The sequence below is a fragment of the Athene cunicularia genome (genome assembly GCF_003259725.1).
Source record: "Athene cunicularia isolate RWA chromosome 3 unlocalized genomic scaffold, athCun1 chr3_part1, whole genome shotgun sequence".
In the NCBI taxonomy this organism is placed as follows: domain Eukaryota; kingdom Metazoa; phylum Chordata; class Aves; order Strigiformes; family Strigidae; genus Athene; species Athene cunicularia.
In genome coordinates this window covers 108,823,030-108,845,396 of record NW_020799097.1, presented here as the reverse complement: position 1 = coordinate 108,845,396, position 22,367 = coordinate 108,823,030, and the positions used below count along the sequence as shown (strand labels likewise).

The window sequence follows — 22,367 nt, the reverse complement described above, 5'->3', positions numbered from 1 at the left end:
TCAATGAGAGTCATGTTTGCCTCTTTTCCTTCTTTCTATTTTTTGGCTCTACATCTGAGAAACCAAATGCGATTAATGGAGAAAACATCACTGCATTTCTGATAGTTTTAACAGCTGCAGGCAGTTCAATATTTTGACTTGGTTTTTAAATGCTCTTAGTGTTTTCAGCAATATCATAGAAGAGATATTGGAGATAAAGATGGAAGACCAGCAGCCCCAACATATGTATTCTATCCTACTTTCTGTTCTTATTACAAAAAAAAAAAAAAAAAAAAAAAAAAAAAAAAAAAAAAAAAAAAAATATTTAAGTGGCTGCACTGCATATCTAACACAGTTCTTCTAAAAACTGACAAGTGTGAATTGAAAAGCAAAGTCCTATTAATACAGAGTTGGAGAGTGTCACTGTGCCATTACATATTAAGTCTGGAACGCTCTGGGCCCTGCATAAATCCAAGCAATAAAATAAATGCCACTGAGAATTTTACAACCTGTTCAGTCAATTAAAATATATCTATTTGACTTTTATTTTCTTTGCAGACCACAGATGACATCCTGGTGGCCTCGGCTGAATGTCCTAGCGATGATGAGGACATCGATCCCTGTGAGCCGAGCTCAGGTGGGTTAGGTTAGTCAACTTTTTTATTACTTTCTTTTATTTCATATTTGCATGCTTCAGTCCCCCAGAGTCCCATCTAGTGGGGCAGTCCTTTCTTACATAGCAGGGAGAAGTTGAATTGGGGCCTTTCTATACATGGCAGTGTCAGCAGAGGGGGGAGAGTTTGATATATGTTTTTCGAGAACAGTGGGTGGGAGCACATTGATAATCATGATCTGAGCAAGGTTATAGCTTGACTGTGGACCTAAGGCTGGACTGCAAAGGGCATTCTAGGGCCCCTGCAACTGTGTTGTCATGATAACAAAGGGACAGCTTCATTTAGGAGAAGGATGTTGCAGTTGTTTGTGCCTTAAGCGTTTCCCCCAAATAAGATAAAAGTTCCGTATTTCAAATGTCGTATTATGTCAGTAGAGTTTGCTTTGAATTGCTGTTTATGGTATGAAATACTGTATAGATAGTAAAAACCTCAAGACATAGAATACAACAGTCTCAAATTTCAAATTGTTTTATGACTTTTTTCTGAGCCAAGACTACTCAGAGTGTATGTTTCAATTCAGTTCAAAATTTTGACACTCTAGTATTTTCCATGGAACAAAAAACTGCATAGTGATTTGGCCATGTCTTTCCTACTCCCACTGAATAATGAAGATTCAGTACTAATTTTTCTCTGTGATTTAATTTTGTACTTACCTTTATATTCAATTAAATACTACATACTTCTCTAAAAATCTGAATGTTTATCACAGATAAATGCAAAACTTCATAATAGCAATCTGAAGAATTACGTTACTCCATAACCTTTTAAAAATCCCAGAATTACTCCTACTTTCTTTGTTGACTTGGGTTAGCTTTTACCCTTTCTGAGGGAACAGCTTGTGGTACCATATATATCTCAGGTTTTTTTATTCACTTGAATTCTGTGCTATTTGGTAGCACGCCTACTGTCAGTTGGTTTAGGTAATTTGGTAATGTTCAGTACTTGCTATAATACGTAACAGTAAAAGAATTAGGATCAATTTGTTGTGCAGTAACATACTTAGTTCAAGTAGAAATCAATTAAATTTGATCCTAGTATATTAATGCAAACCACAACTAAGAGCCATCTTAGTACAACAGGAGATCTGTCTATGGTTTTGGGGCAGGAGATATGTATACATAGCCTTAAGACAAAATTTTGCTTCAAATGCAGATGCGTGGTTCCTTTTTCAAGTCACATAGCCTAATATCCACGTGCAAAAATTATTTATTTAAATTTAAGTAAAGACAGAGACATTTATGACTTATCTGTGTTTGATGGACATGCAGGGTGGCATTTGAGCTCTTCCAAGAACCTAGATATTTATAGATTTTATGAGAATACTTTGGGGTTGATTTCTTTTGCTTTCCAGTAGAAGTATTTCAGACTGGTTTTCAAAATGCCACAAGATGGAATGACCATTCTTAAAACTGAACAGCAATAGGTACACCCACCTTACACATTTTTATATCTCCCAGGAAGACATTTCACTTGCAGAAGTCCCAGACATCATGATCACGATATTTAGGAATTGTGATAAGAATTCAGTTTTTGAAAGTTTGAAAATTAATTTTGAGGATATTTTTTTTTCTGCTATTTCCTTCTCATTTTCAAATTCTTGAGTTTAACAAGACTGTCATGTCCCATATAAGTCAATGTAGTTGTTCATATGGCTCTGAGGTCATTCATGCAATTGCTTCCTTGCTTTAGTTAACTTGTGCAGTGCTATTCAACAGATAAAAGTGTAGACTACTGGAAATGTAGATAATTTTAATACATTTTTTAAATTTTATAAGATAATTGTAAAACAATACATTAGTTACCTAGCACTAAACAATTTCCCAAGCCCTCTGAGAATGCAGCTGTTGTATTAGAGATGTATTTGTATTGTCTTAGCCTTCCAGCTTGCTGAAAGCCAAAGAAATTTCAGAATAATTCTTCTTTGAGGTTGTTCTGAACTTCAGATATGGGGCTGCAATTTTTGGTACACACAGACATTTAGCTGGTGGGTGCAGGAACGGGAGGGAAGAAATGCAGCTTTCTGACAGGTGATCATTTCTGTCCAAACTATAGTCCAGAGGGGGGGATATGAATGCTAGTCTTCCTGCAAAACATTGCCATTAGCTTTACATCTTGGTGCTTAGCTTTCCTGGCTCAGTTTATCATTCAACATTCAGCTACTCTTCTCATTTTTGTTTATTTCAGAATGGTTTTACTGTTTCATTTATTAGATCCCAACTACTACTCATTTTTAAAAAAAAGTATGGATTGGCACAGGAAATATGTTCTCCATAATCTCAATTGTTTGGATCACTTTATCTGTCATTCTTCACATCAAAATGTCACTTGTCCTCCCACTCTCAACTCTTAAAAGCTATTAATTTGCCTCCCTCTTCACTGGCCTTGTCCTTTTCTCATATTTGAAACATGAACCAAAAGGGTTACTGAAGTCATAACTTCTAGCATAGTCTCTCTGTAAGTTGTTTTAGTCTTAGTCACTTGGTTTTGTGAATAAGCTTTCTCCATGAATAGTCTAGAATGTACTGCTCCATCTCAAGAATACTGCAGTCTCCATATAGATTTGAGCTGCTCCTAACAATAGGCTGGACCTTAAAGGAGAGAAGCATAATATTGTTGGCAGTGACAGAATAAGGTGTTTTTTCTTTTCAGTTGGGATAGAAGATACAAAAAGATCTGTTACTCCATTTAAATTCTTCCCATGGTTCAGTTCAGCTTTTCCCCCTTAACCCTTTCCACAAACCAGAGTTGCTTCTCCACAGCAACCCTTCAATATCCTCCTTAATGCTGGTGAAACTTATGTTTCCTAACAGATGCTTCTAGGAGACTGAATATATGACGATTAGGACAATTTTACTATTATGTTTTCACTACGGACGCTGTCGTCTGAGATCCCATTATATTTCTTCTCTTGCTGCCTGATGGACAGTCAGCAAATGGATCCACCCCAGCACAAGAGATGATGGTCTTAGAGCTCTCTGGTCAATGTTTTTCTAGAAAGAATAGATTTAAGGGATGGCCAGAGTCCATTCAGTTTTATTGACAGAGCCAAATTGTACGTTTCCGTGATGACTGCCCATGACATACCTATTTCTAACCAAAGTTCTCAGCTCAAAATCGGAGCCTATTCAACATACAGTTTGAATATGGTAAACCAATATATCATAGAAAATACTGATTATCTAGATTTTACTGATTATCAAGATTTATGCTTAAAATAGGGCTTCTTTTCTAGGATAATTATGTTACAGCTTGTAGTGGCTAACAAGTCTCGGTCTGCCACCACCAGCTTTGCTTTCTGTGCACCTGTCTTCTAAATAATAAATGGAAAGATGCAATTTGCAACAAATTTCATATGGGACATAAAAATGTAGACCAGATTAGGAGCTGCTAAGCAGCAATCCCATCAACTTGTCTGGAACATAAAGTCACAAAAAATTATAATTGCAGATTTCATTGTGGTATACAAACTGCTAAATGTGCCATAATTGGATGAAGTCATAACAAATTTATTAGCATGCGAAACTTAGTCAACATATTTTGTTTGTGTTATGTTTGGTATAGTAAGGCAACATGTATTGCTTTCACAGTATCTCCACATTGCCCTCTCCTACTCTAAATACTAATAACAGCACAAAGAGTAATGATGATTATGATGATGATAACAGTAAAAATAAATAATAGTTTATGTTTCCTCAGCTTCATGTCATGGAGGCAATAATAAAGCTTTTTTGTTTTGTAGACAAGTTATGAAAAATGTTAGTGGAAACTCATCCCCCAAAAAAAGGACCTGGGATGATTTGCTGATTTTACATGAAGAGTTATAAACCTGCAGGTGGACAAATTGTCATTCTGCACATCAGGACTGCTGTTCCAGCCTTTCCTGAGCTCTATACAGAGCTTGGGTTTCTGCTGAGTTTCAGTGAGCATTTGTGTTACACAGTTTATTTGTTCCAGTTACGCTGGGCCGGTATTTTATTTGTTAGCTATTATCCAGCCACTTCTGTAGCTGTTGAAATGTTCCAAAATGCAGAGAGGTCCAAACTGGGTCAGATGAAGTGAAATCATTGAGTTTAATGGCAGGGAAATCTAGACCAGGGAAACAGTCTTACAGTTTGTAGCATACGCATGAACAGTTCTTTTCCTGCGAATTACAGTTAAATCATTCTTAAACTCGGGACTCAACAAAGGTTTAAGTTAGAAATTAGGTTGAAAACCTCTCCTGATGGCACCAGGAGAAATTGGATGGATAGGCATTTTGGCAGTCTTAAAGCCAGAATATATGGTATTTGCTGGTCTTGGAAATTCTAGCAGAAGAAAACCTTCAAAGTGAAAAAGGGTCTTGTAGAAACAAGCTTGTTTCAGGTTCAGACACGTGTCTTTCTACCAACAGAGGTTCCTGTGTTGCAAGGCAATAAGATACATCATCATCTCTTGGTCAGCATTTGTCTGGCAGCTCTTGAGTTCCACTTCCCAGGACAATGTTTGATTTGTGTCATGTCCTGTACTTGTTCTGTGGGTAAATAAGATAAGAATAGTCGGGACAGAGTTCAGTGATATATACCTACTGGTAGCATTATTTACCTGTCTTAGCCCTGATTCTTGATTCTGAGGGAGAAACAGGATCGGTTATTTTCCTACATTATTAAGTAAGGACCAATAATAGGGTAGATGCTTATGGACTGATCTTTGAGCATGTTTTCCTACATCTTGGTCAGTCTTATTGCACTGCAGAAAACAGCTGGTGATGGTCAGAAATCTCCAAAGCATCAGTACGGCCAAGAGAGATCAAACAAGCCAGTACCTAAGATAACTCTCACAATTCAGTGGCTGCTTTGGGGGGAAGGCTTTGTCCTGTGAGAGAACAGGATGAGGCTTTGCATGCAAACTGCTTCCTGTGTGTGTATGTACCCTGCTGTGTGAGAACATGCATTGGATAGATAGAAATGGCGAGAAACCATACGTTCTCAAATGCTTTGTGATAGTTTAGATTTGGTCCCAGCACTGATACCTATTTTTCTAATGGGCAGAGCTGTGAAATATGGACTGCGAATGACTTATGCTGGTTGTTAGAAATCTTGCACTTCGTTTTCTGTCACAAATTACCGCATGGTATTCTTGATGCATCTGGCAGCAAGATAACATTGCAGTAGGAGGTGAAGTGACTCCTATAATTTATACATCACTGCAAGTGCCCTGTTTAATGCACTTCATGGAATTCATTGTGCAAGGAGCTGAAACAAAGAAAAATAAAATTACAGTTAGTTCATAGGGTTACTGTGTTCATTATGGCTTGAGACATAAAGGGACTATTTGTGCCTCAGTCCAATTATCCTGTAGTTCTGTATGCATTTCCAGTATTAGAAAGATTGCTGGGTTGTTCTGAATCAGCCTTTTAACATGCTTAGGTGAAATACATATAGGCATGTCTGTATGAGCTACTACAGGGTGAAAATTATGCTTTATTTACAAACTTTGTAAATGTTAGCACTTACTGTATCTATACATAAAGGAACTGAGGGGTTTCAGATATAGATTCATCTTTCTATAACTGAAGTTAAAATGGTTGTTAAGGTTAATTTTTTTATAAATCATAAAGCCCCCAAAGGAACAGAAAGCAACTGTTGCATTTCTCCAAATTATTTTTGTTGTGAACTGAACCACTTCTTTGTCAATAGACTGAGCTCTTAGTGTCTGTCACTTTGAATTACAAATATGGCATTTCTCATTTGAATTTTATCAAAAAGGTCTTGCTCTGAAATTATCTAAGAAAACGAGATTAAAAATTATGATTGATCCATTGTACCAGCACTGATCTCTACTCTTTGCCATCCACACCATTGAAATATGGGAATATGAGTAGAGTTGTAGCTTTCCACATAGTCCTAAGGATTTTCATACATTCCCAGTGTCGGGAGCAGCTGAAAACAATAGCATGTTCTGAAAGGGTTTTCTTTCACTCTTACAAATAGTTTTTCAATAGCTTAGAAAATTCTGACTCCTCAAATATGTGCTGTGTAATTTTGGTGGTAGTGGTGGTGTTCACACTCTTATCCATCCTTTCTTTGTGTAACCTCAACTGGTATGGGGGATTTGTGACCCACATGGAATTTTTTTAAAGTTTATTTTTAGACAGACTTTAATACAAAATGCAGCTATTGTTAGCTAAACATGCCTTTTAAATGTGAACAATTAAGTAAGTACTCCTTGCCGAACATATGTAATTGAAAGAGAGGTTTAATACATAGTCTAGAGATGACAGCAGAGGCTAATGCTTTCTAGCATGTTTTAATTGCAGTCACAGTGATATGAACATATCAGAAGGCAGCATATGGATGGAAACTGGGAAGCTGGCTCTTTTCCTGAACATAATGGTTTTCTGTCAATGCAATACCAGCAGCTCACTATGTTCTAAGAAATATCGACGTCAGGTTGCTATAAATCATACAAAGCTCTCTGTTAACTTGCACAGCACCTTCACCACTGGTGCGTAAATGATGAGCGGTTCTCCTTGTGGGTGAACTTTGAGGGTGCATTCATATTCCACTCATAGTTTTTCTGAAGTTGGACATTCTCAATTCTATAACGTGTATAAGAATGGCAAACATTCATGATGTAAATACTGGGGTAATTATTTGTATGGCAGGACCTAAAGCTCTACTTCATGCTTCAGATGTGTGCAGACAACATGAAAAGACGGTTCTTGTTCCGAAAAATTCATTAAGAGACAATTATTAGTACTGCTTTTATACGTTCAGTGGTTGAGAATTAGACATCTCCACAGCACAGACAAAACCAGATGGTAGCGTTTCTAGTAGTTTGAAGAAATCTACTCATTTTATAAACAACAATTCAAGAAGAATGGGCACATCACTTCGTACTCCTGAAGGAGCGGCCCATGAAAAGAGGGTCTTTTTCTTTCTTTTAAAGATGTAAAACACTGCTTGTGATTCAGTTCTGAAGGTATTTACAGGCAAAGCTGAAGGACATGATCCTGCTATGATACGGAGAGTGGGATGTGAATGCAGAGAAGCAAACCAGGCACTCCGCATCACTCATTCACAAACACATGTGGATGATATGTGTCATACCCACTGACTTTGGTAGAACTCCCTAGATTTTTCAGTGCTTGTTTAGAACACAGACAATAAAATCTCCATGAATATCATGTCCAGGTGTAGAAGTGATGCATTAGTAAGAGGCAAATGTACACTCCATGCATGAGATAATGTGAGTGAGAGGATGCAAATAGAGAGCAGATTAGAGCTGTGGGTTGCAGTTCTGTGGGCAGCATTGGAGGAGAGCAGGAGAAGTCTTTCATTCAGCACACACCAAAGTGAAGGAATATGTTTCATTGTTGAGGCTATTTGCGGAAAGTCTCTTGTCTCACAGGCTATTTAATATTCATTCTCTCTTGTTTTCCATCTCCTTCCTCACAACTACATGCATATGCTCTTGAGGGTTTACCTTCCTGACTTTACCTAGAAAAATTTGCAGGAAACACTGTTGCTCACATATAAGCAGATGCTTGAGCTGCCCTTTTTGCTACCCCCAGATAAAAAAGCTGCCTTACAGTATTAACTGGAGAGTGAGATATGTCCAAAATGACTCCAAAAAAATAAAACCTGTATCTAACAAAGTACAAAAGTACTGAATAAGGTATTACATAGACCATAAATAATTAATTGACTGCTAATGCAGGGGTTTTGTCAGACAAAAAAAAAAAAAAAAAAAAAGTGAAATTGGATCCATGACTGTGCTCTTATAAACAAAGCAGTCCTGACTTACAAGACTTGTATTCAAGATTTTCAATAATACATCTAAATAAGCCCCAGTTTCTGTGCATGTATCCCTAACATGTGAAAATGGGTTCTAGACAGTTCTAAATCTTTTGTGATTATTAGTTGTTAGCCAAAGAAATAAAGATGTGTGTGCCTTGACAGTCTTCACTATGAGGTGTTTCCACCATTTTCAAAAAAGGTGTATATCTTTTAAATCTGGAATCAAAGTAAAAACTGAACTGAAAAACAGTGTGTAAAATACCCAAAATATACATATATATATATATATATAAATATATATATATATATGTTTTTGAACTATCATGAAAGATTTTTTTAATATATATTTCAATAGATAAACTATATTGTTCATTTATATGCTAATAATCTTTCTTTCTTTCCTTCTTTCTTTTTAAAAATACCAAGTCAGATCTTATCCATTACATGGCCTATGCTGATCATACCAGCTGAAGTTTTCTGAACTCCTGCAGGGAGCAATCTCTATTTTGTTTTCTAAAGTATGGTCTTTCTAGTTTGGGATAGAAGCACAATACACGAGTAAAGTGTAACAAAACCAGCACTGACCTGTCCTAATCTGCATCCTGAGAAAGGAATTTGGTTTACAGGTTATTTTGTAAACATAAACATTAGATTTTCTGAAACCAATTAAACAAAGCCAAATAAAGATTATGTGGACTCAAAAGGTTTTTCATGGGTGGATTTCCCACATTGGTGGGAAAATGAGGAAAATTAGTAAATTAGTAATTGCAAAACTGAGGTTTTCGGAAACAGTCAAGTAATTTGCCAACTTGAGTGAGACTTTTGTTTGATTAAATAAGTAATTTTGGAAAGACAGAGGATTTGCTTGCACAAGCGTGAAGTAAATAGCTCACTGAATCTGGAAATGATTCCATTAATTTTCATGGCAGCCTGCTTAAAAATCCTAAATTAAAGTGTATAATCCTAAAAATTGGTCCTTTGAATCAAGCTTACGCTTAGGATCAAGACTGAACATAGATTGTTAAAATAAATGAATGAGTTGTTCTAGTTTGTTTGAAATTAGACGAGGTGCTACTAGCGCCTTGGTTAATGCAAGGCCATTGTGTTCCTTGAGCTACACTTCATTCTGATTTGATTTGCTGCATCTGGTGCATATATTTTCTTGCATACTGTATTGTGGAAGCCAGCAATATTGAAACTGTTTCTTGTCACTTTGTAATGCATATTCATTGAATTTCCTCTTTTTGTGGAAAAAAACCTTTTTTCTCAGGATTATTTATCACCCTTGTTTTTATGGACCCAGTAGCAGAAGAAAGACAATATTTTGCAAAGGTATGAAATGGTTTATAGTCAAAATACTGCCCTGAATTAACATCGTAATGCTCAACTTCTATGCTAAGGTTTTCTCAGAGCAAATTTGAACAATACGATGTTAAATCAGGTCCTTAAAATTCTATAGGAAATTTGCTTTACGTCACTACTATTTGGAGGAAGGACCAGCCAGGAAGATGGGAATCTGAGGCAGCCACCCCTAGCAAACAGGGAAAATCCGGTTTTGCTAAGGAAGTGGGAAGCTGGCTGCACTGCATGCAGGACACAGAGCAGAGGCCAGTGCTTTGCCTCTCTCAGTCAAATGACACAGGGCACTGTCTATTCTAGTGCTCTTTTGCAGCTCAGTTTTTCTGCATTTAAACAGGGGAATTACAGGTATGCAAGCAAACCATTGTGCTTCTAGCTAACCATTTGCAATACCTGATAAATTCCATTAATATGGTGTTAAAAAGTAGTTGGCATATGCCAGCTGCAGCTTATCAACTAATAAGCATGTTAACAGACTGCTGGCACTGAACAGGGTTGCTTACCTCGCTGACAGGCAAAAGAGATAAGGGCAAATGGTAAACATTTGCTGGTGTTTCCTAGTGATCAGTACAGCATGAATTTTCATTATCTCTTGCATACCTAGTAGGAGGACCGTTGCTGCTAATTTTCAGCCACTTGCTAACACCTAATTGAAACCTCTGCGGAAACACTGGGGTTTTTTAGTGTGTGACTAGTCATTTGACAGCCTTCAAAGTGGCAGGTGAATGCTGACAAGTTTGAGAACTAGGTATTCTCTACGGATATTGTTCATAAATGGAAGCAGAAAAAATTCAAGGCAAAAGTAACCTATAATGAGGATGCATGTACCTGAAATAGTCTAACCTTAGGCTATCTCCTTCTAACTATGTAAAGACCTGAATGAAACCTTGTTCTGCTGTGCTGACATGCTATTCTGGCCCATATGTTTCAAAACCAGCACTTCTCCTGAGGTTAAGAGTTATGGTCTAGATTTGGGACTTTGACAGTTTAAATGTAAACTGGCTTAAACAGTAGGTTCTGATCTAGATACAGCACATGTTGTGAACATACCCTTTAAAAAGTTACAGTAAAGGGATAAATGAAAGGAAGGGTGAAAGCAGCAAGAACATCAGAATCATATTCCAAAATAAGGCAAAGCTTTACAGGTATCTTAAACTTTTTTCCTTGTGCTAACATCAGAGACACCAGAGTTGTTTTATAGACTATGATGAGAGAAGCAAAGAAAAAAAAGGCAGTCTTATTCATTGAAATAACTTTATCATGAGAAAAAGAACACTGATTACATCAAGTGTAATTTGTATCAGTCTTGAAGTTCATCTACCTTTCTCTTCCCTCCCTGGAGAAGCATGTAAGGTATTGGCAGTAATACAATTCAGGTTGAACAAGTGTAGCTATACCTGCAAGTTGTATCCAAGCCATTGTTTAGCAGGTGTAGTTTGGTATTTGTAGCAGTCGCATTTTCAGTGTGTGTGCATGTATATTCTGGATGTCATGAAAGCCTGGCCCCTTCTTTTCCCAGGCATATTATCAGCTTTGTCAGTAATGGATCTGACTTGATGATAGTATTTAGAGCAAATTGAATGCAGTGGGCTTTCAGCTCCAGCATTCAAGCCATATATATAACGTTTGTGGCACAGACTTTTATATGTTCATGTAGTAGATGCTTAGTGAAGGAAGACAGTCAGGGAATCACCCACAGTTGTAAAGATGGGTGGGTGTCTGCACCTCCAGCTCATTTCATGAGTAAGAATCACTCCTTGCTCTGCAGGCCAAGCCATCAGATTACTCACTCTTTACAACTACATGTTGGTGTTCTCTTGCAGAAAAGTGGTTCCTAGATGAGGTGGTTTGGGGTTCTTTTGCTTTTTTAAAATGAGATTATAATGATAAAAATAGTAAACAATGAAACCTTGGTCCTGCGAAGCTCAGTAGCAAAGATTTCAATATGTTCAGTGGGGCCCAAATGTCACTGTTGCTAACACTGGAAGTTTTGGGTACAATGAAGCCAATCTTACAGTTAGCTGACACCAAAAATTTGTTTCCAGTGTCCCTGTCCTTTTCTTGTCATAACACTGGTGTTCACCTGAGTCTTCAGGGAGCTAGAGCTGCAGGCAACTAACAGCAAAAGATACTGGTTTAGCTGTCTGAACTGGTTCCCCACAATTACAGCAGCTTAGTTCTAGCTTGAAAACATGCTATCAGTGATGTAATATTTGTGATTTGTCTTCCCTATGCTACCTTATTTGCAAAAGCAGTTAATATTTTTCCCACTTAGGAATACTTCAGTTTTAGACTACCCACTGACTCTGCTGATCGGTCAAAATTTCTGAAGCAAAGTAACAAGTTACCAAAGATTTTCCTGAAAACACACAAAACCAAGACAGATTACTTAATGTAGAAAAGAAAGAAATGCAAGTGCAAAGGTGGGGACAGGTAGGACTGATAGCTGTAGTGGTAAAAAGAGAAAAGATCCATATTCAGAGGGAATGAATACTAAAGGAGGAGCAGTACAAATGAAAATGTTAAAATATACTAATAAAAAGGGTAAGAGCACTGGGTTGAAAACTGTTAAAAATATTAAGTGGTATATTGGTTTACATTTTCCATTTTGTCTAAAACTAAATTTAGTTTTGTGGAAAATGTTTTCATAAAAGCTTCTTATTAAACTGTATGAAATATTCCCCTCAGCTCTGCAGAGCATATTAACTTATAAAACTCATTGATTTGGTATGCTCTATCAATTGGCACTGTGCTACCAACTAACCTATCTCCCTTTAGACTTATGGTGACATTTAAAAAAGATTGAGACAATAACCTTTCCACCTCTCAACCACAGGAAAAAAAAAAAAAAGTAACTTGCAAAACCTGCAGTCCTAAGGAGTTGGTAGGATTTGTAAATGATTTGAAGTTAATATATGGCAAATCGCTGCACTTGGAAATAAGCACTCTATTCTGTGCAGAGACAATGTTTAGCTTCTTAGCAAAACAATCTTTTTAGCAAAGGATGGTGTTTCACTGCCAGACTATTTTTAAGACTAGCTAAGTTAGTTAATGTCACTTTAAAGGTATTTTAACACATTATGTCTTTCCTTCCCGAGAGACTTCTAAATTTCAATTTATAGGAAGAACCTGAGTTTGCGCACCAGAGTAGAACAGATACCTTAAGAATTTTCTCTTAATCACATTTGAAAGTAGGTTATTGTCTTGCTCTCTCAAACTCAGTGTCTGACAGGTTTCTTAGAGCAAATGCAATGGTGTGAGTTCGAGATGGCAAATGTAGCTACTCTCCTCATAAGCACGACACCTCTTCACCACATCACAGTGTGCTGTGTGTGCAGGCCTCTGCTCCCGTTCTCTTTAAATCATGAAACCATCATGATCATGGAGCGTGAATGTGTGTTCAGCAATGCAGCTGGTTTTGTGGTAACTCTGTCACATGGATTAGATCATGGCTTTGGATATAGACTGTTCCAAGTCTGATGAAAGTGTGTCACTGAGCTATAGATGTGGAACCATCTCATACTCATTCCCTCCCATGGCAGCTCAGTCATTGCTGGACATCCCCTGGGGAGCCAGTTCTTGCCTCCCCTCAAGAGCAACTTGAGGCTGGGTAGCAAGGGAGCAGGCGGAGATACCTTTGTATTCAGACCAGGATGGGTTTGAAGTTAGTCTTTTGCACAACTTTATGGCAGATCCTCATCCTGGTTTTGCAGCTGGGGTGCATCTATCTCACTGGTTCATCAGAGGAAGCACTGAGGTTTGTTTTTCATATGTATTCATTGTAATGAGATGTTGAAATTGCAGTGAGCTCAGAAACCAGTTCACTAGAATCCAACAATGGTACAGAAAGTCGACCACAAACAGGTCTACAATGATAGCACACAGAGTGAAAATTAATATGTGTCCTGTAAATAACTGCCTTCATGCCTCATTGCAAATGCAGTACTTAAACATTCTTGTCTTATGAGTAATTTCGTATTCACAGTTTGTGGGAACGCATAAATGTAAAAACAGGTTTGGGGTCCTTTTGTTGGGTTTTTTGTTTTGTTTTTAAGTCTGCTAATTTCAATTCACAAACACCACGGGAGCCTGCAATTCCAATTTTCTTTTCACAGTATTAATGAAAACCGGGCACTGAAAATAGTCCGATTTTTCCCTCTAAATTTTAAACCACTTAGAAATACAGTCAAGAATAATAACTTTCTAATCCATTATTACACAATGAAAACTGTGCTCAATTGCTATTATTTCATGGAAAGTTTTTCATAAGTGGTAGAAGAGGCTTTTAAAAATCAGTTTCTTCTAAGCTGGTCTTTGAGGCAATCCAAAAAGTCCGGGTTTATGCTTGTTGAGAGGAAGAGTTGTGCATCAGAGAAGTTGTTTAAAGAAGGGATCATTGCACCACAAGAGGCCTTTTGTTTCCTCTCACTGTTATGGCATAGTCTGAGCATGATCACAGTCTTTATGATTTTCCCTTGTTCCTAACCAAACCATCCTCAACTTACTACAGATTGTTTCCGGATTTGAGATTACTTTTTATTCTTAAAAATGAAAGTAATTTTTATGAAATTTAATTGTAACATTCACCTATAAGGTATTTCGCTTCTCATTCAAACTTTATCAGGGGTGAAGTTAGTATCTTTTTGATGCTGCAAACACTAAGAGACTACAGCTGAGTAGCAGACAAGATTACCAATAGACGTACCTCTGCTGCTGTACCATGAGCCAATGACTCTGCCTGGTTCAGGTACTAAGATTCTGGGAAGAAAATTGCATCATGTTTTTCTCAGAGTTGTGAAGCAAGGACCAAGATTTCTGTTAACCTTATAATCTTCACTTGCTCTCCACTGAGATCATCTCCATTGTCCCTTGCAATAGTTCCTATCTTCCAAGGGAAAAAAAAATCCAGGTAAATTCTGCTTGGGTACTCCAGTCTTAGTCAAATAAGGGTCCTACTTAAATGGAAGGCAGCTGTTTAGCAATGTTATGGATGGGGATTTCTTCATTTACATAGATTTCAGAAGTGTAGGCTGGCCTTTCCCCAGTGGCCTTTTCCTCCTTTTCTCAGCATAGGACACTTGCTTTAGCATGTGCTCCATTAGCCTTTCCTGCCTAAAATGCACCCAGACAAACCCATGTGCTTTGTAAAACTTTCTTCTTATTTCCTCATTTGTCTTGAGAGGCCCTGCTAGGTTAAAAGCTTATTTTAATGTAAATGGAAGAAAAAATAGCAAGAAGTCATTTCCCTTGCTGAACTGCTCCTTTTACTGAAGTCCAAACAAATGTAACAACAGATGCTTTGAAAATGTAAGTTTAAATAACATTAATGTAGTGATTGAATATTCCTCAGACAGATGGGATAAATGAGATAATTGTGAAAACATTCTTAAAAATAAAAGGATGCCATCAAGTGAAAGGCAGGAGTTTAGGTAACGTTGAAAAATATTCCTTACATGTTTTTTTAGGTTGCAATGTTAAAAGAATGTTTTCCTCTGAGCAAGCTGTTAAGTGTCATTTAGTAGACATTAATTGTAAAGTTAGTTGATGGCATTTGGCCCAAATGTCTGTAATTTAAAGAGAAAGACCAGCTGTTAGTGTATCAGGTATTGACAGAGTTTATTCAGTTGCTTCTGTTATTTCTCAGACAGAAATTAATTTCCTGAAATTGCATACAGTAAGGTAAGACTTTGTCTCATTTTCATTTGCTATGGAAATACTCAGGAGTCTTTATTCTGCAACAGTGCATTGTCTCATGTAAAACAATAAATGACACCCTACTTGTAAAAGAATTCCCATTTTCTACAATAGGTACAATGAAGAAACAGGATCTAAAACAGTCACTGACTACTGTGGGACTGACCACATTTCTTACTAGGGTGACATCTACTCTGAAATGAGAAAAAACCTTCAAGCTTTCTAAAGCGAAACTTCAAGATATCTTGTGTAGTCATAGAAAATACCAATTGTACCAACTTGTAACAACTTCGAGATGGGGGAAAAATTTTTTTTTAATACTGTTTGACACAAATGAGAGTTTTCTTGAGTCTTACTGTGATGCCTCTGTTCTTTCAGCCAAATAAAATGTCACCTTCTTTAAGCCTATGTGGGATAACTCCCAGAAAGTGGTGTTTCAACAGTAAGAACACAAATCACCGATAAATAAATGATGAGTAATACCAAGGTGGGGAGGGAACTTAGTTCTTTTGGGGGTTTGTGGCTTTTTTGTGGTGTTTTAGTGTTTATAGGTCAATTGTATATGTCTGTAGGAGGTGGCTGCTTTTAATTCTGGTTGTCCAAACTTGTTGCAGTTTTTGACCGGTGTTGATAGTTTGATGCATCCTTAAAATCGTTAAGCATCCTTAAAATCATCATCTTCCTATTGCGTCTTTACAGTGCAAAAAAAGTGACTGTGGGGCATAGTGTGCTTTCATGCACCTTGAGCAAGGTGCTTCTCTAGTACACTTCAATAAAATACTAGTTGTAGGCAAGGTCGTTTAAAGCTAACATAATTAATATATTGTAAAACTAGTGTTTAATAATACTCTTAGTTAACATTTATATTTTACTGATGGCATTTTTAGCCATGCATAATGATTTAAAATGTGGTTTCTATAAGCCAGCCTGGATGCTTAATGAGAGTGTTCTGCGCTGCTTGGTGGGAAACCCTGGTTCACTTACTGCTCTTTTCTTGCTCCTGACCTCAGCCAAGCCTGGCAGTGCTGAGAGTATACTGCCTCTCAGAAGTTTGGAAATGCTGGTATAATCAGAGAAGTATTGCATAGACCCAGGTCACTTCATTTTTGTCTATGACACTTACTAAGTTACAGAAGATCCATCTCAACTATTGCCACTTAAAGCGATTCTATACAAAGATCTGCCTCTCCTTCTGCAAAATGCAATAAAGAAAGATCATGGGAAATGCATAAGCATTGTGTGTCCTGTGAACACTTAACCTAGAAATTCCTCCTGGAATCAAGCTTTCATTCCACATGGCTGTGCAAGGGGACAAAATGTGCCAGACAATATAAAAGTTCCTACCAAGAAGATTTTACAGTCTTCAGACATAGGTCAGTTCAGTTCATACCACAACTGAAAAGACCCGAGTCTGTCCTGAGAGGTGGGTTCTTAGAAGGCTGAGCCCTTGGTTTGTGCAATTGGAAATTTTATTTCTGGGCATAAAGCATTGCTTGAGGGAATGTCTGGTATTGGTGTCAATGACAGAAAGAGGGAATGGGAGAAGTTGAGTAAAAAAGTGTTCTGAAGTTTAGCCACATTCAAGGAGGACTCTGAATTAGAAAAGAGAAGGTAGAGTTGGATAGCTCTCTAAAAGTAATAAATTTATTGTAAATTGATTTGGAAAAAAATGTTCGAAGGAAAGGAGGAGTTGAGAAGCTTGCTATAGGGAAGTCTGAAGGAGAGCTGAGGAGGATACCTTATTTGTAGCCAGCTTACTAGCTGCTATCACTTATTATTGGGGAAATTTTGATTTTTTTCCCCATTCTGTTTGGTAGTCTGCCTTATCATCACTGTCTTCTCAATTAGTACTATAGTGTCAATTGTTCTTTACAGAAGGAGAAAAAGGGAGGGAGTGGAAGAGGGAGATCCTTTCCTCACAGATGTTCATGTTCTGGCTTTTAAATTGTGGCATGCCCGTTACTTCAGATTATTTAGGTGCTCTTTGCTTAATAACAGCATTTGCAGAAATGATAATTTTGAAAGCTAAAATGATATTTTCTTGCTGTCCTCTTCCTTGTTTAAAAGCCTGTTTACTTGTGCTGACAGACATGAAAATGGAATGGGCTGCAAACCTCAAAGTTTTTGGACCAGTGGAGTACATTGATAGGCCGTCCTGACCTAGTGAGGGCAATTAGAAAGATGCATGTTTGTAGCAGGTAGATAGAGTAATTCCTCAATGTGCAAACTCAATAATAACCTCTCCCTTATTTCATTATCTACCTACAGCAAATCCTACCAGGGCAGGAGGAGGAAGGGAGTACCCTGGCTCGTCCGAGGTGATTCGTGAATCCAGCAGCACAACAGGCATGGTAGTTGGGATCGTGGCAGCAGCGGCGCTGTGTATCCTCATTCTCCTGTATGCTATGTACAAGTACAGGAATCGAGACGAAGGATCGTATCACGTAGATGAGAGTCGAAACTACATCAGTAACTCAGCACAATCCAATGGGGCTGTGATCAAGGAAAAACAGCCCAACAGCGCTAAAAGTTCCAACAAAAACAAGAAAAATAAGGATAAGGAGTACTATGTCTGATCTCAACATCTAAAAGAACGCTTGTATAGAAATAGTCTTCATTTTATCTGAGACATAATACAAACTTATTTACTTTACTTTTTATGAAGCACATTCAAAAACAAACAAACAAAAAAGACAGGGAATGCAATCAGAAAGGAAAGACTGTTTTTAAAAACAAGCATTTCATGCTCTTGTTTTTCAGAAACAGGAGCTGATAAATTCCCTAACATCCACAGTGTTTTCATTTACTCTGCCTGTCTTTATGTTGCTGGAACATTTCTGAAAGACAATGATGACACCACGCATTCATAAAGCAAGGAGTATTACTACAACATCAAGGCACAATATGAAACAAAACAAATTAAAAAAAACAAAACAGGAAAAAAAAAGAAAAAAGAAGCTACCTATGATTCTGGATTTAGCCAAAGTGCTAGCGCTTTCTTGAGAAGTAAGTTAGTCTTATTGTCAGAGAAGACTGTCATTATATATGGTGACTCAACAAGCAAACATAAAGAGTTTGCCGTCTGGTGCAGTGAAGCAGTGATTGGAAACTTGCATTTGAAACAAAGTGCTGGCTTTTCTGAAGACTTACGTAGAAATACTTTCAAAAAGCCCCTTTCTGGTTGTGAGGAAAATAGTACGGAGGCCTTATTTTCAAAAACAAAAACAAAAATCTGGAATATAAGGCACATTTCCACAAAAAACAAACAAAAAACAAACAAAACACAAACAAGAGGGCATAGATGCAATCATTGGGAAATTTTCATGCACGCTTAATATGTTATTACATATGTTTATATAAAAACACATCTATATGTGCTTTCTGGACTGTGATAAGTGATGTTTTATAGCCTGTTGTATAGAAAATGCAAACTATATCTGCTCTTCAGCCATTTTTGGTAAACTCAATGTTATAAGTGTTGCTAGGTATAGAGAGTTTTATGACATCTGGAGCAACAGACATACTTCAGTTTTTTTGCAGCCATTATAAATTGTCCCAGACTTCTTCCCCTTTTATTTTTTTCCTTTTTTTTTTTTTTTTTTTTTTTAATTTACAGTGTAGTGGTTATACTAAGGGGGATGTGTATGAATGTATATAAGAGTCAGCTAATTTTTTTCTTACCTGTACAGCCTCTATTCTGTTGCGATTAAGTTTTAGTAGTTTGTATGAAAGAAGTGGACTAGAAAGCAAAAATATATCTCTACTGTAATTGTCTTCTCCCTCCTATCCCCATCTCTTGCTCCTGATATGCATCAATGAAGTTGATCAGAATGGCCAGTTTTCCTAGAAATACACATTCATTAATTAGCTAAATATGTAGTGACTTAAACTGGCCTTTGGCTTCCAGTCAAAGCTTCACTATTGGAGAGCATGGTTTGCCTTACAGAAACCTTGTTCTTAAGAAATTATGGGAATGATGAGTTTCTTGAAAATCTTAGGAAGTATCATATAGTGTTTATCTGGCATTCAGTTATATGAACGACAGCTTACTACAGCATTGGGTGGTAAAAGATCTTAAAAGACCCATTTTAATTATCCAGGCTGATTCTACTGTGGAATTTACCCCTTTCTCCAAAAAGGAAATAATCTTGAGATGCACGATAGTATTTTTCAATGGTGGGCATTTTGACATATGAAAAAGTATTTTTAGCTAAGTCGATTGTGTAGTATTGCAAGACATCATAACCAGAAAAATATGAGTTCATCATGTTTTAAAGTAACACATAGCTTTTTCTGCATACATAAAACATTAATGCATTTTAGTTAAACATATTAAATATAATGCTGTAATTTACATGTTAAGGTTTTTTTCTAGTATTATTTCATTAGGTTCACAGCAATAAATCATAGCGTAACATTTTATTTACATGGAAGTTCAAAGGGAATACATTAGACAGAAAGGGGGTAGTTCAATAGAAATCAACCAAATCATTGGAAGGCCTCCTGGGAGGTATGTAGATGTTCACACTTTACAGACATGAAGGAGGAATTTAAAATTAGCTTTAAACAGCAGGCACAAAACATTTTGTTGTGTGTTATTCACTGTAGCTGATGAAGAAGGCTGGAAACTGGTACAGCTATCTATCTGGGAGTCAGAGCACTTTAAAAATACATGCAGCTGACATGAAAACACCTCTCTTGAAGGTTGCCAACCACGTCGAGGTGTGTCATGTTGCATTTGTAAAACAATTTTTAATTTTCATTAGCATTTACACAAAAATGAGAACAGGTTCACAAAATCGGTCTGATGTTCATTTCTTAGATTGTTGTTCACCTGTGGCATTCATAATTTCTCCCACCTTTACAAGACGGCTGTACTCAGGGAACAGTAGGGTCAGGTATACTGGAGGTCACTGCTGGAAGCAAGAGACTTCAGCTGGAGGGGGGAAAGAAGAAGTTGAAAGCCAGGTGGAGGTCAGATTTCAGTGCTTGAAGATACACAGAAGAACAAGAATAATCTGATGACAGGAGACTGGACATGACGAAATATGGTTTGGGTGAGATGAAATGGTCTTTTCTGCTTGGTATTGACTGCATTAATGAAATAGCACGGTCAGGTCAATTTCCAGGCAGTTTGGTAGATTAATCTTTAACTAAATCCATACATCAAGGAAAAAAAGATCTGCTACTACTATAATAAGCAAACACAATTTTAACACTCTGAAGGTTCTCCTTTTTCCTCTTTAATTTCATAATTTAACAAAAAACAAATATGGATGTATCAGAAGTGCCAGCAAGTGGATTTAAAATTCCTTTTGTTTAAAAACAGCAGCAACAACAAACAAACAGACATAAACCAACTACCTAACATAAAATTGGATCCTTTCTCTATAATAACCTAATTTGTTTGACTGAGATGGCTTCATTTCTATGACTGTATTGTGTTGCCTTTTTTAACAAAACACTAAATAACGTGTGAAACTTTCAACCCTAAGACATCGAAGAGAGGCCCAATGCCCCTAACCTTATAGTGCTTTCTGTGATAGATATTTACGATTTTTTTATTTGTTGCAAGGCCAATTTATTCATTATATTGGAAATGCTAAGCAAGTGGAATTTACTGTTTTGTTAATAAAAATGTTTCTTAATACAAATGATGGCTTGTTTCTTCTCTGGCTCTTATATCTGGAGTACCTGTTCATCTTAAAGTGGTAAAAAAAAATAAATGGTAAATTGGTATGAAGTTACAGACATTCATGTCAGGAAAAAGTGACCTCAGAGCTCTTTGTACACATAAGTGAAAACCTTCTACAAGTCTGGTGTTCAACTGGCCCAGTTAGAAAAATATGAATTACAGTAATGCATTGTTTGATTTTGCATAGCATTACTTCATTTGAAATTTCCTAGCTTTTATTTAAAAAAGAAAACTAAGAAATTAAAACTTGATGTTCCCCTTCCCCTATAAATGAAAAAAGAATTCCCTTCCTTTTCTGCCACTTTTTTTTTTTTTTTTTTCTGCTGGAAAGAAGATGGCAGAAGGTGAGGTAATGGGATGAAAATTTAAAACTGAAAATATTTTCAATTGTCAAGATGTTGGCTTTAAAATTAATGGAAAATGAAAGTATTTCAAGTCCTTAAAAACATTCCATAATAATAATTACAAAATTTCAACCAGAGCTAATCCATTACATAAGTACTTTGCTATTTAGCATGACATTTAAATTCATGGGTAACTTCAAGCAAACATCTAATCCTATTGATTTAAGCAAGTGTCTAAAGTTGCCTAAATGTATTGCTGAATGGGGATGGAGTTAAGCTTTTGGATCTAAACTCTAAATAGAATTTAAGTATGTATCTTCTTTAATCACATCAGTAACTTCTTTGACTTCAATGGGATTTACTCATCTGCTTAATTAGGTACAGACTGAAGTATTTTAGATAGTTTAAATTCAGGAATATCTGGAAAAAACAGCCCCTATCTTCCATTGGTATGAAACAGTTTATAGTTATATTTACATTCTAAACTACTTTATACCAGGATTTGTGTGTGTGTGTGTGTGTGTGTGTGTGTGTGTGTTTAAATAAATACTGAATACTGATTATTCCATTTAGAAAAATGCTTTATACATATTTAAAGGAGCTATAACAATAGTGATTTTTGTTCTACTACAGAAAAGCCCACATACACTTTTAAATTCTACACTGTATTTGTTCATTTTTTGCTTACATCTATACTGTGCTCTCCCTTTCACCAGAATCCTAAATGGCTTCTCAGTACCTGCATCATCCATCATCTGCTAACCACTTTAAGTGGTGGTCTCCATAATCAATCATCACCATGGCCAAGTAACTAAACAACCTTCACATGATGAGGAAAAAGTAA

The 22,367-nt window shown here is 36.8% G+C and overlaps 1 protein-coding gene across 13 annotated transcripts in view; it reads left to right on the top strand.

The window, feature by feature from the left end:
* NRXN1 (neurexin 1) overlaps window positions 1–21,138 on the top strand; it is a 717,717-nt gene extending 696,579 nt beyond the window's left edge. For 8 of the 13 annotated variants that reach the window (XM_026844485.1, XM_026844489.1, XM_026844487.1 and 5 more), the window contains 2 exons: window positions 538–625; window positions 17,753–21,138. In XM_026844485.1, coding sequence (XP_026700286.1) covers window positions 538–625; window positions 17,753–18,060 — 396 coding nt within the window. In that variant the 3' untranslated portion in view covers window positions 18,061–21,138. The remainder of the gene's footprint in view (window positions 1–537; window positions 626–17,752) is intronic. The other 5 variants (XM_026844498.1, XM_026844499.1, XM_026844492.1 and 2 more) reach the window with 1 other exon arrangement.
* Window positions 21,139–22,367: the final 1,229 nt, after the last annotated feature.